The sequence below is a fragment of the Eretmochelys imbricata genome, chromosome 1, assembly GCF_965152235.1.
Source record: "Eretmochelys imbricata isolate rEreImb1 chromosome 1, rEreImb1.hap1, whole genome shotgun sequence".
NCBI classification, from domain to species: Eukaryota; Metazoa; Chordata; order Testudines; family Cheloniidae; genus Eretmochelys; species Eretmochelys imbricata.
Window position 1 is genome coordinate 49550917 of NC_135572.1, and position 13039 is coordinate 49563955.

Sequence of the window (13039 nt, forward strand, 5' to 3'; positions counted from 1 at the left end):
TTTTAAAAGGTAAGTTTTTATTTTTAAATTTCAGAATCAAAATAGTTATATATGCAGGACTTGGTTAACTATCTACTGTATATACTGTACATTGCAGGCAAAGTCAGTTTGGTTGACAAAGAACATAGAATAAGTCCACGTGTTATGAAGACAAAATTGGATCAAACAACTGAAATATTTTCACCTCTCAATACCTCCCTCAGTGTAAGGTATGTTATGGATGTTAACACTTCTAAAAATGAAATGTTCAAAAATATTTGACTTAATATATTTTATAGGAGGGTTATATTTAAATTGAAATTATATTATAAAAACTGTTGGCTAGCACATGGATGGAAACATCAGAGTTTCAGAACAGTGGATAATCTTGCATATTTTATACACAAGCACTAAAGTATATATACATAGCTGAGTGATTTGCAAATGGGTTATCAGCTATATTTGGAATTTCCCCCTATTTTAGGTTTGTTGGACTCTTAAGAAACTTTATTAAAATACTCTATTTCCTTTTTATTTTTAAATTGTAGCATTATGTGCATAGGGTGCTTTAGTTGACATCTCAACTTCACAAATTCTTAGCATTTGATACAATGACCATAAAATACTAACTGCAACATATTAACACAATGCACTATTCATAAAATTTGTTTAGTAAAGGAACTAGTTTATGACAAATGGTGCAAGTCCCTGCAACATTTCAAATTCTACAATTCTTTATTTATTTATTTATTCAGATAAATCGGGCCAAAGTATCTGAAACTGTAGGACACTTCCGTATTGAAGTATGTTAATTTAAAATGACAATTGGACTACAAGCTTGTATGCCAGATTTTAATACAGTTCAATCAAAGCATTTATTAAACAGTTGGTAGAAACCCATGAAAATTGGTACTGATCATGGAATAGCTTCATTGTTCCTTATTGTAATTATCACATGCAAAGTCACTGGATCTTAAATATTCCATGAGTTCTGTTTTGATGGCCCATATGGCTAAAGTAAAACTGCAAATATTTTTGTGTGTGAAGGCAATATAATAGAGTGTACAATAATGTCTATAAGGAAAGCTTACCATTTAAGTTTGGTAAGTAATAATTTTTTTCTTTGATTTTGTTATTTAGTCCAGCAGCTTTAAGGGATATTTACAGAACACCACAAAGAAATAATATTCCTGGTGAGTATCTGTGCTCCTTCTCTTACTAACAAAAATATTTATCTCTAAAGATCATTGGATGACTTAATTAAATGTTTTTTCTAATTTCTAAATGTTTTTCAGTGGCACGTGGACGCTTGTTTTGCACACCTAAACTTTTAGAGGTAAGCATTTTATTTCCGGGTTTAGAGTCATAGACTTTAAGGCCAGAAAGGGACCATTAGATCATCTAATCTGACCTTCTGTATATTACAGACCATTACATTCCAGCAAGATGCCCTATGTTGATCCCAATGACTTTAGATAGACTAAAAGAATCCAAACGGTTGTGTACCACAGGTAGAGAACAGAAGATACTGAGGTACTATCAATGCCTGAACCTCTTTCAATGGCATTGAATTAATAAGGTGAGACATGCTCAGGTGATCTTAGCAGGTGATCCATGCCCCATGCTTCAGAGGAAGATGAAAAAAACCTAAGGTCCCTGCTAATCCGAAGTAGAGGAAAATGATTTCTTGACCCCAGAGCTGGCAATCGGTATGACCCTGAGTATGTGAGCAAGACGCACCAGCCAGGCATCTAAGCAAGAGTGTTGTTTTAAAATATACTTTTAAAATGATTTGATGTATTTCTAGGTTAAGACACCAAAATGTATTTCTGAAGGCCTGGGAGCAGAAGTGGATCCAGATATGTCTTGGTCAAGTTCTTTAGCCACACCCCCTACGCTTAGTGCAACAGTGATAATAGGTAACATTAAAAGTGTGTGGTATTTCAAGGTTAACATAGTTGGCTTAAATGTTTTTATAATCCCAGGAACACGTGACTGAAGAGTAAACTGGATGTTTATATGGTATTTATATGACAGCTTTGTCTTTGCTGTAAAGTGGTGTCCATAACTGAGCAGTAGCAGTTGGTTTTTAACAACATCATCCTGAAAGGAAAACGTGAACCTGAACTGTGTTGTTGCTCTTTGAAAAGCTAGTTCCTTTATATCAGGGCTCAGGGCATATAATAATAGCATCCTACCTGACAGAATAACATAGCAACATTTATAGGAACAAAGATTAACATGTTACATTGATTGCCTGCATCTATACCACTTCAAGCTGTGATTTTTATAAGGTCAAGCTAAACTATGTCAGGCTGGGTCGACACTTGGATGTAATATTTCTAGGAGAAATAAGATTCAGTAGTAAGTGGTATTGGTGATTCAGTAGGTTTAATTTGCCCCATAAATTCAGTATTGAAAAAATGTGCTCGCAATGGGTTGATGGGCACTGGGCTGCTGGGGGCACAGTCTTTCAGATTAAATACAAAACCAAACAGCTGCAATGTTTGATCTCAGATGTGTTTGTATGTCATTGATGGATGAACTAATATACTTAGTTTGTATAATCAGTTTATAAAATACTCTGACATATCTGGATGAAGCACACTATATAGCTATAAAATGATCATTAGTCCATCATCCCATACGTACAGCAAAAGTGCTTGTCCAGTGTTGCCTAACATCTTAATTATTATAGTATTTATGATGCTGTACAAATATTAGTAAATACTTTTTTTCCCAAATAGTCAATTTATTTGAATTAAAGTTCACTTTAGAATTACTGACAAGTCCAGTAAGTGGTGAAGGGATTAAAATACTGAAGTTGTGAATTTGTTTTAAGGAAGCAGGACATATAAGACTGTATGATAAAACATGCTGTAGATAGCTTATGTTCAATTTTTTTATCTGATGTCCCATTTTTAAAACATGAAATCAGCCTCTGTAGTTGTGATTTGATCTACTGCAATCTTTAGTTTTATTTTTTTACACCTCACTGATGGCATTGTGCCACCCATTTTTCTTTTCCATCCTTATTCATTTACTTCCAACAGATGTCCTCCTTCTTTGGAGATGGGTAAGAATGACTTCTTTTCTAAAATGCAAAATTCAAGTCTTTCTCTAAGCTCAGGTGTTCTAAATAAAGTATGATGTTTAAACACTAATAAATTCTCTTCTATATTTGTGTATTTTTAACAAGATGAGGGTAAATTGGAGTAGAATTATAGGAAAGATTTTTGTTTATGTAAGTGGAAGACTAATAAATAGATCATTACTTTTCCTGTTACAGCTTTTCCAGTGACAACACTCCAATTCTTCATTGGTGTGCAATATCGGAAACAATCACGCTAAATTGTGGCAGCTTTTGTGATGTGGGTAGATGTCAACTCTGGAATTAGGTTGAGACCATCACATTTATTTCATTTGTGTCTGTTTCTAAAGGTGAAAGATTAGCATGTTATCCAGATGGTCTTTCAACTTTTTCATAATTGTTTTGAAAATATGTTTACAGCTGATTTTCATAGAGCCATTCCAAATCCACATATACTGATCAATTTAAGAATGATGCGTAAAGTGTTTAATGGCTTGGTTTCTACTACAGAAATAACAATGCAAAAGGAAAACAGGTTTATCAAGCAATAGTTTCTTGCTAAACCTAAAAACAAATAGTTACTGCAATCCATCAGCCTCATATTATTTCACTGTGATTATTACAAATATCCTGTGTATTCCAAATACACAGTGAAATCTTGACACCCTCCCCCCCCACTCTTGCCCCTGTGTGCCATCCATAGGAGTTGGAATGGTCCATAGGGTCTCTAAAAGCTCTTCATAATGCCTGGGGGGAGTTCCCCCAAGGGCAGAAACTATGTAAGACCAGCAGTAAAGCTGTTTTCAGAGGACCCCTTTGCAAACCTTGGCATTAGGGGCATGTTGGGAGCAGAGTCACAGTATGCAGCACTGTACTGATTCTGAGTTACTGTCACCTGCAGTGCAGTCCAAGGAGACTGCTGTAACTTAAACAGCCCCTCAGGACCCTTAAAAGCACAGGACAAAATTTCACCCATAAGCTTTTTAAATGACTGGTCCACAGATTTGAACTGTTTAAGTATTAGACAGAAATAAATATTTTACATATTTCAGAGCATTTTATCAGCCACATAAGTACAAGTGAATTGAATTATTTTTTAATTTCAGCTAGAGGAAATGATTCCATATCTGGAGTAAAGCAACATGATGAGAGAATTGCTATGGTGAGTAAATTTAAGCAGAAAATATCCTACTGAATCTGTTTTTTTAAATGTATAGTTATGTATTTATTTATTATTTAATATTCCTTGAGCCAAAAAAATGAAATATTTAATTTCCTCTTCTCTTCACTCTGTTATCTCCAGTATGGTTTAAAACAAGTTACATTTTAAAAATTAGTGTTTGCAAAATGGAGTATGTAAAACCAAGCTATAATTTCATTTAATGTGTTTGTTTTGAACTGATGCAAACTCCACTTGTTACTATGCACAACTATATACACATTAGCAGTATTAAAACTTGTAAAAATCATAAGTATTAGTAAATCCTAGTGAGCATTTAATATTATATAATTGTTATTTGACTCTTGGGTTTACAGGTCTTGCACAACTTTTTCTCCAGTCAGGGTAAAAGGCCTGAGAAGAATGATATAAATGTACTATCCATACCAGAGACAGTAAACTTAAATACAGAAATTGATGTCAAAGACCATGGTAAGCACATATACTTTTAATATTGTTAGTTCCTTATTGGGTTTACTGTTTCTTAGCCTCAAATATTAAGCTACCTTCACTAAAAGAAATATATGCAAGAAAAACTCTCAGGGTAGTTGACTGTTGATCAGATACAGAACTCATATACCTTAGAGAGAAGACTGACACATGTTGTGAGGTCAGGAAATGCAGCCATAAATGTTCAGAATTTTAGCTAGGATACAAAAGACTGTAGTAGCAGTTATGTTCTCATTCATACTGTATTAAAGTAAATATATTAAGGGTTTTGGGTAATATTTTCAAAAGTGTCTTAGTCCCATTGACTTTCAATGAAATGTCTCCAAAGTGCCATTTTCAAAAGCGACTTAAGTACTTAGGAGCCTGTCTGAAAGTCAGTAGGACTTAAACTCCTAAGTCATTTGGAAATGTCTACACTACACCCGGGAGCAAGCCTCCCAGGCCAGGAAGACAGACTCATGCTAGCAGAGCTCAGGCTAGCAGCTCAGGCTGCTAATATAGCCGTGTTAATGTTTTGGTTTGGGTTGTATCTTGGGCTCACAAGACCACCCAACCATCTGAGGCTTTCTTCAAGTGATGGTCCCTGTTGTGGGTTACGCATGCGCACCAGGCACCCAGAGTCGGAGAATTTTGAAAGTAGTGTCTTTTGGTCCGCGCATGCTCCCTGGCTCGCCTCATGCTTCTGACTGAGGCCATAAAGGTTGGGGTGGACTGACTGCCTCTTCAGTTCTTTCTCATCGCCGCATGGTCTGGGTTGGAACTTTAGTGTCCTAATCTCTGACCTTGTTCTAAATAAATAATTGTAAATAGTTCTATTAATTCTTAAATAACTTGTAGATTAGTAGTTTTACCAGTTTTAATAGTTTTAGAATAGTGTATAAAGGCCTGAGGGAATAGTCTGATGCATAGGCACTGACTCCATGGGTGCTCCAGGGCTGGAGCATCCACGGGAAAAAAAATAGTGGGTGCTCAGCCCCCTCGATCAGCTCTTCCCCCAGCTCCTTGCCTGCTGGTGGGCCCTGCCGATCAGCTCCCCCTCCTGCCTGCTGGTGATCAGCTGTTCAGGAGGCATGATCAGGCATGCAGGAGGCGGTGGGAGAGAGGGGGAGACTGAGAGTGGCGTGCACTTGGGGGAGGGGGTGGAGCAGGGGCGGGAAGAGACAGGAAGGGGTGTAGTGGTGGTGGGGCCTAGGACAGGGTGGGGGTCGACCACCTCTCAGCAACTCAGAAAGATGGCACCTGTGGTCTGGTGTCTAAAACTCTACCAGTCAAGATGGAAGTTATTGACTTAGAAGATTTGAGTCATCGTGCTAGAAACTGGCGTAGTTGAAACAAGTGAGAGAGACACAGAGCTGTATTGCACTGTTGGAGCAGAGAGAGAGAGAGACATCTTAAATTGACATAGAAAGAAGGGGGCATGGCTAAACTAGAAAACAAGATGGTAGCTTAATCCACCTGTTTACAATAAAGGGAGAATAAATTAAAGAAGTTTAAGAAGATAAAAAGAACTAAGCCAACCTGAATCCACAGATCTGTGCCCTAAATATGCAAATCAGAAAAAGAAGGCTAAAGGGAGCGGGCAGATCCCAGTCCTAGAGAGCAGCCTCTGGAAGAGAAAATCCAGCAACGGAATCCATTGCCATTAGGCTGCAAAATATATTAAAATTACTCTTTAAGCTTGGAGATGTTGATCTGGACCCTCATTATGCTGTAAAGGTACAGGGGATGAGTGCAATGAGGGGGTTTTAATTTTTTTAAAAATTGTTTTGTTGTGGCTGGGGGAGGAAGTATGGCAGCAGCCATTTTGAGAGAGTCACAACAAGCAAGGATGGAAGACAAGAAGATTTAGATGTCTGGGAAAGGAAGGAAATCCTCCCCTTCTCCCAAATGAAGACATGGTTGTGGAAGAGAGTAACTGCCCCTCCAGCAAACACACTATGGATGTGGGTGGAGAAGCAGCAGTCACTGAGTCTGACCTAAAGGCCCTACATATAGAAATCAAAAAGATGAATAAGGAGATGAGAGGAAAAGTCCTGGCTCACAATAGATACAAAACATTAAATTAATGGAAAAATATCAGATGTGGAAATGGGATTAAATGAGCAATCAGACATCATTACTAATCTAGAGGAAAGAATCCAAATAATTGCAAAAGGAGAAAAAGAAATAAAAATATAGCTGAAGGACGTAGAAATTAGAGAGCACAGGAATAACATAAAGATTAAATGTGTTCAAGAGGAGACTGAGGAGACAAATCTGCTGGCCATGTTGGATGATATTTTCCATTACACATTAAAATGTGGCAATAAAGATTGCATTCATAATGAGAAGCTCACAGATCCCTTTTCCCCAGGCCCTCAGTAGGCTCCAGACCAAGAGAAATGATTATCTATTTATACTACTATCAAGACAAGGATAAAATACTGAGGGCGATGAGGGAGAGAGCTGAACTGCCGACAATTCTTAAGCAGCCCATACACATTTTCCCAGATCTGGCAACCTCAGCCCTTAGATAGTGAAGAGAACTATACCAGGTAACCACAGTTCTTAGGACAAAATGAGGTACAAATGGGGGTCCCCATTTAGACTGGCTTTTAAATGGAAGGACAGATATGTCTATCTCAAATCCAAAAGAAGAGAAATGGGTACTGTTGGACATGGGAATAGGTGAATCCCCTGAAGACAAATCTGAATGGGCTCAAAGACATCAGTCCTACAGTTTACCAAGAAATTACTGGGAATTAGTGAGATCAAAGAGAGCCATAACAGCTCAGAAAGATGCAACATCAGGACTAAAGGACAGACTTGAGAGCAGAAGAAACAGTCCAAATCCAGAAGAATAAGATTAGTATCTGGGCTATGACATTACAGTAAATAATGGATATGATATCCATGTGGTTATAATGATAAAGGAATATAGTTAAATGGAAGCTGAGCTGTACAGCATCCAGGATATTTTATGCTGTGCGACTACCGAATACTTAATGGGCATAACACTTAATATTGTGATTTATATTATAAACAGAGTTAATAACGAAATAGCAAGAGACCCAGATCTCCCCTACTGAAGTAAGTCTCACTTTAGAGTTCTCACAAACATTTTAAAATTTTATATTAATTGGAAATGGAACACTTGTGATGGAAAATGTTAAGAATAAGTGAACTCAAAGATGGTATAATTTTCTCATAGTGTCCAGTGTTATAAAGAAGTTTGATGGGATTAGATAAGGCTTGGTTCTTAAAAAATATATGTATAAAAAACCCACCCTCCAGCAGGGAGCTGATATATCCATGGAGTAAGTAAGGAGAGCCCAGGATCCCACAGCTAGGGGGGACCTGAGGACAGTGGGGGAATGCATAAGGAGAGATACAGAGGAAATTGGATAAGAGAACAGAAACAGATGTTAAATGTAGTTATATGTTCTAATAGAAAAAATGTATATTTAAAAATAATAGGCCTCAGTATTTAAAAATATATGGTAAATCAGACTTATGGTACAACAATATAGGGGTTAAAAGGAAACACAATATATGTGGGAGTTCTAAAATTACTATGTGTATGATGGAAACTCTATCTAAAATGTCTTCTTTAAAGAAGAGTCACAAATGTACTGGAGAACTGGCATCTCACTGCTTTTAGCAATGGGTAATGTACTGGGCAAGATAAGACTTCATACACATGGGTGAACTGATTGATTACATGACCATTAATGTTAACGGGGTGAACAGCTCACCAAAAGGAAAAGGGCATTTTGCTCACTGAACTATGAGTTATGATGAAACAATAAAAAGGAAGTGTTTAGCAAAGAGTATTGCCACCCTTCTTCTATTAAATTGCCCTGGAGAGACACATGCTGGCTGTGTCCAAGTATTCAGGTATTTGTTTCTTCAAGAGTGTTTCCTGTAAGTAGATAGTCCTTTTTACCAGGGATTGGCACACCTTTGGCACACGGTCTGCCAGGGTAAGCCCCCTGGCGGGCCCGGCCGGTTTGTTTACCACATCCACAGGTTCACCCGATTGCAGCTCCCACTGGCCGTGGTTCGCCGCCCCAGGCCAATGGGGGCTGTGGGAAGAGATGGTCCGGCCCACCAAGGGGGCTTACCCCGCCATCGGGCTTACCTTGGCGGGCCGTGTGCCAAAGGTTGCCGATCCCTGCTTTATATAGAAGACTGATACATTTTATTTAAGGGGTCCTTGAAAGGTAAACTTCTCACTTTAGCCAATGTGTGTGCTCCCAGTCAAGGGCAAGCTGCTGTTTTTGTTGTTTGTTTGTTCAGTTTTTTAAGCACTTAGGAAATTTTAGGGAAGGAGATATTATTCTAGGGGGGGATTTTAACAAGGTGCTTAATCCCTGTAGGAGTTCATAGAGGAGAAAGCACAAGCGCAGCAGCAACTGATATGGGGACTGGTAAGTCCCACAACCAAGAACAGCAGTAAGACATGGGGGTGAGCTTGTATAAGATGTGTCCTGGAGATGACCCTGTTGTGTTTTTATCAACCTTAAAGAGAGTAGCAACGGAGCCAGATGGGATAAAGGATCGTGGACCCGCCAAGTGGCACCCTACTTGTCCAGAGAAGCCCAGGCAGACTTTGTGGCCCTGAGTGAGGAGCAAGCCTGGGACTATGGTAGAGTAAAGGTGGCCATCCTGGACAGGGTTGGCCTTTCGGGGGGAAAATATAGACACAAATATTGGGCTGCTAGATGGATTAGAGGTGTGTGACCCCAGGCAGGTGTGCAAAAATTAACAGATTGGGCAACCCATTGTCTACAACCAGATACCCAAGCTTGGGGGTAATAATAGACATAATAATACTGGAGCAATTTCTCCAGTGCCTCCCTGAAAGCACACACTTAATGGGTCCAGAGGCTCCAGCCAATGACCGTGGAGGAAGCGGTAAAGCTGGCAGAGGAGTTTGTGGGTGCAGATTTTCCTAAGAAAGAATTCCAGATGTTTCAGGGACAGGACTCAGGGAAGAAGGGCAGCAATTTGGCCACATCCTGGATGATTGAAAAGAAAAAGGAGGAGATGATGGGACTTCTTGGGGGAACTAGGGGAGTGATTTGCTACCAGTGTGGGCAGTCAGTGCATATAAAGCTGGATAGTACAGATATGAAATGTGGGTTTGCTGAATTTTGTGGGTGGACTCAATCTACACAGGCAGAAAAAGAAAATGCCTAGCATCCCTGTAAAAGTGGAGAGGAGGCGCCAGAGGGGACTGGTGGACACGGCCTCAGGATGCACACTGGTCCAGAGGGGTTTTGTGAAGCCTTGTTGGGTACTACCGGGTGACAGCCTGAAACTAGAATGCATCCACTGCAAGAAGAGGCTCTGCCCAGTGCAGAAATATCCCTAGAGGTCAAGAAGCACTTTGAGTGGAAGCAGGTAGGGGTGGTAGATGGGCTGCCCCATCCAGTCATTATAGAGACAGACTGGAGCATCTTCCCTTATAAGGAGAAAATGAGGGTCTAGAGTCCCCCACGGCAGGAAGCAAGACCAACAGGGAATGGGGCAAAGGAGTAGATATAGGAAAACCAGAGAACCCTAGACATAAAGATACAGGCCAGAAGGAAGACTGGACCACCCTCAAAAAGGAGAGGGTGAAAGCAGATGGCCTAACACAAGAGGCTGAGGAAAATAGTGCTCCTAGCTTCAAGTGAAAAGCAGGCAGTTCCAGGAACCTCACCACCAGCACAGCAGGAGGAGGGATCCTGGGACAAGTTTGTGGGGTTGGGGGAACCAGAGCCCCCAAGTGGATGAGGAAAGGGAGGCATAGTGACAGGCCCTGCCCAAACTGAAAGAGAAGGCAAAGGGAATGGGGAAACAGGCTGTCCATGGTGTGCGAATCTGTGGGTGGAAACAAAAATGATGAGGATGACCCTCACCCACAAAATGTGACTTCTAGGGGTGGAACATGGACAACCATGCTGGGGCGAGCATGGGGAGCTCAGAGCCTCTAAAGAAGGGAGAGTGCAGAGGAAAAGAGACCTTGCAAGGATGGGTGGTGTGTGACAGAGTGCAAAAAGTGTGTCGGTGAGCCTGCGCTCTGATAAGTTAGATGCTAGTTAGTGCCCCACAAGAAGCTGACTGGGGGTAATTATCTGAACAGACTGGGTGGGGTAAAAACTTAATTAGCTCCATCAGCCCCGAACTGATAAAAGTGTGCGCCTTTTAGGAAGGAAGTGTGTGGGGGGGGGGGGGGGGGAAGAGGGGAACAGAGTTAGTTGCATCTAGTCATACAAAGCCTCAGAGAAGGGAGATCTCTGTTCCCCTCAGGTCCTGCTGAGACAGCCTAAAGCTCAGCAAATATTGTAAATAGGCAGGAGCATGGGGGAGTGTGGTGATATTGGTGAAGGGGAATTGTAATAGTTTCACTGTGCACACACCTGGTGATATCTGCATTTTCTTCAGGGAAGAGGATGGGGTGGAGGTGGGCCCCTGTTACAATTAGATTAAAAGATTGGATATAAAAAGGGAGATTTAATAACTGGTCTCAGTCTGATCTCTGCAACATTTGCTAACATTTTGCATTCTTTGTATGCTTCAAAACAAAGTGTGAAACTACCCAGAGGGTGATGTAGTTCTTAATAGGCAAATTGCTGCAGAGGAAGCTAAAGTTGTAATTAAGAATTTAAAATCAAGAAGGTCCTGATGGATTTTCTTTGGAGTATTCTAAAGCAAGTGGTGGTCCCAATTTTAACTGAATTGTTTAATGGATAATTGCAGGAGAATGAGATTACAGATTTATGGAAAAATCAAAAAGTGTGGTTATTACTAAAGAAGGAAAAGATCTTACTAACTCTGCACCATACAAACCTATGTCTTTAACTAATGTGAAAACCAAAAATTATCCCAAATAGATTGTCTGATGCTGTGTATAAGAAAGGTGACTATTTGTATCACTGTTCTTACCAGTGTTGCACAATTTCCATAAATCTTATACAAAGTGCATCATGTAAGGTGTCAATAGAAAAGTTACAATCTATCAAATATGATTATCCTGGTTAAATTAATGTATCATCCTTGTATCTAAAGTTATGAATATTGGCCATGGACTTGTATCTTTTACATGAGTTGTATTCCTGGGTAAAATCCACCAGATAGCTGTCTGGCCTTAATGTAAATTCTGTGTATTGATGGCTCATCAAGGACACTTAGCTTTCACAATGGGCCATAGAAGAAACTCATTCTGCCCAGATAGCTCTTACTGGGGACACCTCAGACTCCGAGGGGCCAATGGCCACCCCTTGTGGTTCAGTAAACTATGTAAGGACACGTGATATGCTCATCTGGCCCTGGACCAGTAGTGTAGCTAGGAATGTAAGTCTGGGTGGGCCGCAAATTATTATGGATGGGCAATATCTCACCCATACATTTCTTTACAGACACAGCTTTGTTTTTGATTGGCCTCTCCCTCCACCAACTGATGTGTCTCCCTGGCACTAGCAGCGCCTCCTGCAAGAGGCACCAATTCCAGCAGCAGTGGTGGCTGCAGGGACACAATGGGGGGGCCCCTCAGCAGCCCCGTCACATTGACGGGGGTCTGAGGACAGGGGGGAGATCACTGAGCACACTGGCCCAATTTGTTGGGAGTGTGGCTGGAGCCATGCTGCTCCAGAGCACAAGCCCCCTTGGCTCTCCACGTCCCAGCCCAGCAGAGCTGCGGTTTGCAGCTTTTTCTGCAGCCCCCGGAGCAAAACCCCAGCAGCTGAGTAGCTCCCAACTTTCGTGCTGGGGAGGGGGGATGCAATTCTTCAACTGAAACTAGCCTGGGTGACAGAGAGAGCAAATAAACCCAGCTGGGAAGTGGGAGGAGAGCTTGCCTCCCAGGTGCCAACCCCTCTGCCTCACGCAGCACCCAGGGGCAACCCAGAGGACTCTCCCACCCCCCACCACCCGCTAAACACACACACCAAGTCCAGCAATTATGAAAACGCCCACAGTGGGCAACAGGGCATTGGTGTGGTTGTTGGGGAAACTTGGCTGAACTGTTAACTTTTCCTTTTCTCTGTGTCTCCCCCAAGCAGCTCTAAACCCCACTTTCTGCAGCATGAGAACAATCTGTAGCCCGTGATTTAAAAAAAACACCGCTCTCCCACTCCCAATAACAGAGCGAGAGACACACGGAGCCCCTTTACCATGCTCAGAAATTTCCTCTGCATGCAGTTCCTTATCCAACTTGAGATGCTGGGGCTTTGCTTGCTTTCAGTGAGACATGCTGCTAACCGTGGCTTCTGGATGCTGCTTTTTGCAGAGGCATTTGCAGGAGGTGGGGGAGTTGGAAGTAATTGATTGCAAAG

The 13039-nt window shown here is 41.0% G+C and overlaps 1 protein-coding gene across 1 annotated transcript in view; it reads left to right on the forward strand.

Moving 5' to 3' along the window:
- BRCA2 (BRCA2 DNA repair associated) overlaps positions 1-13039 on the forward strand; it is a 95976-nt gene that overhangs the window by 10412 nt on the left and 72525 nt on the right. The window contains exons 4-9 of the mRNA XM_077810087.1: positions 98-209; positions 1120-1172; positions 1275-1315; positions 1787-1898; positions 4177-4232; positions 4607-4721. Of these exons, the coding sequence (XP_077666213.1) occupies positions 98-209; positions 1120-1172; positions 1275-1315; positions 1787-1898; positions 4177-4232; positions 4607-4721 (489 nt within the window). The remainder of the gene's footprint in view (positions 1-97; positions 210-1119; positions 1173-1274; positions 1316-1786; positions 1899-4176; positions 4233-4606; positions 4722-13039) is intronic.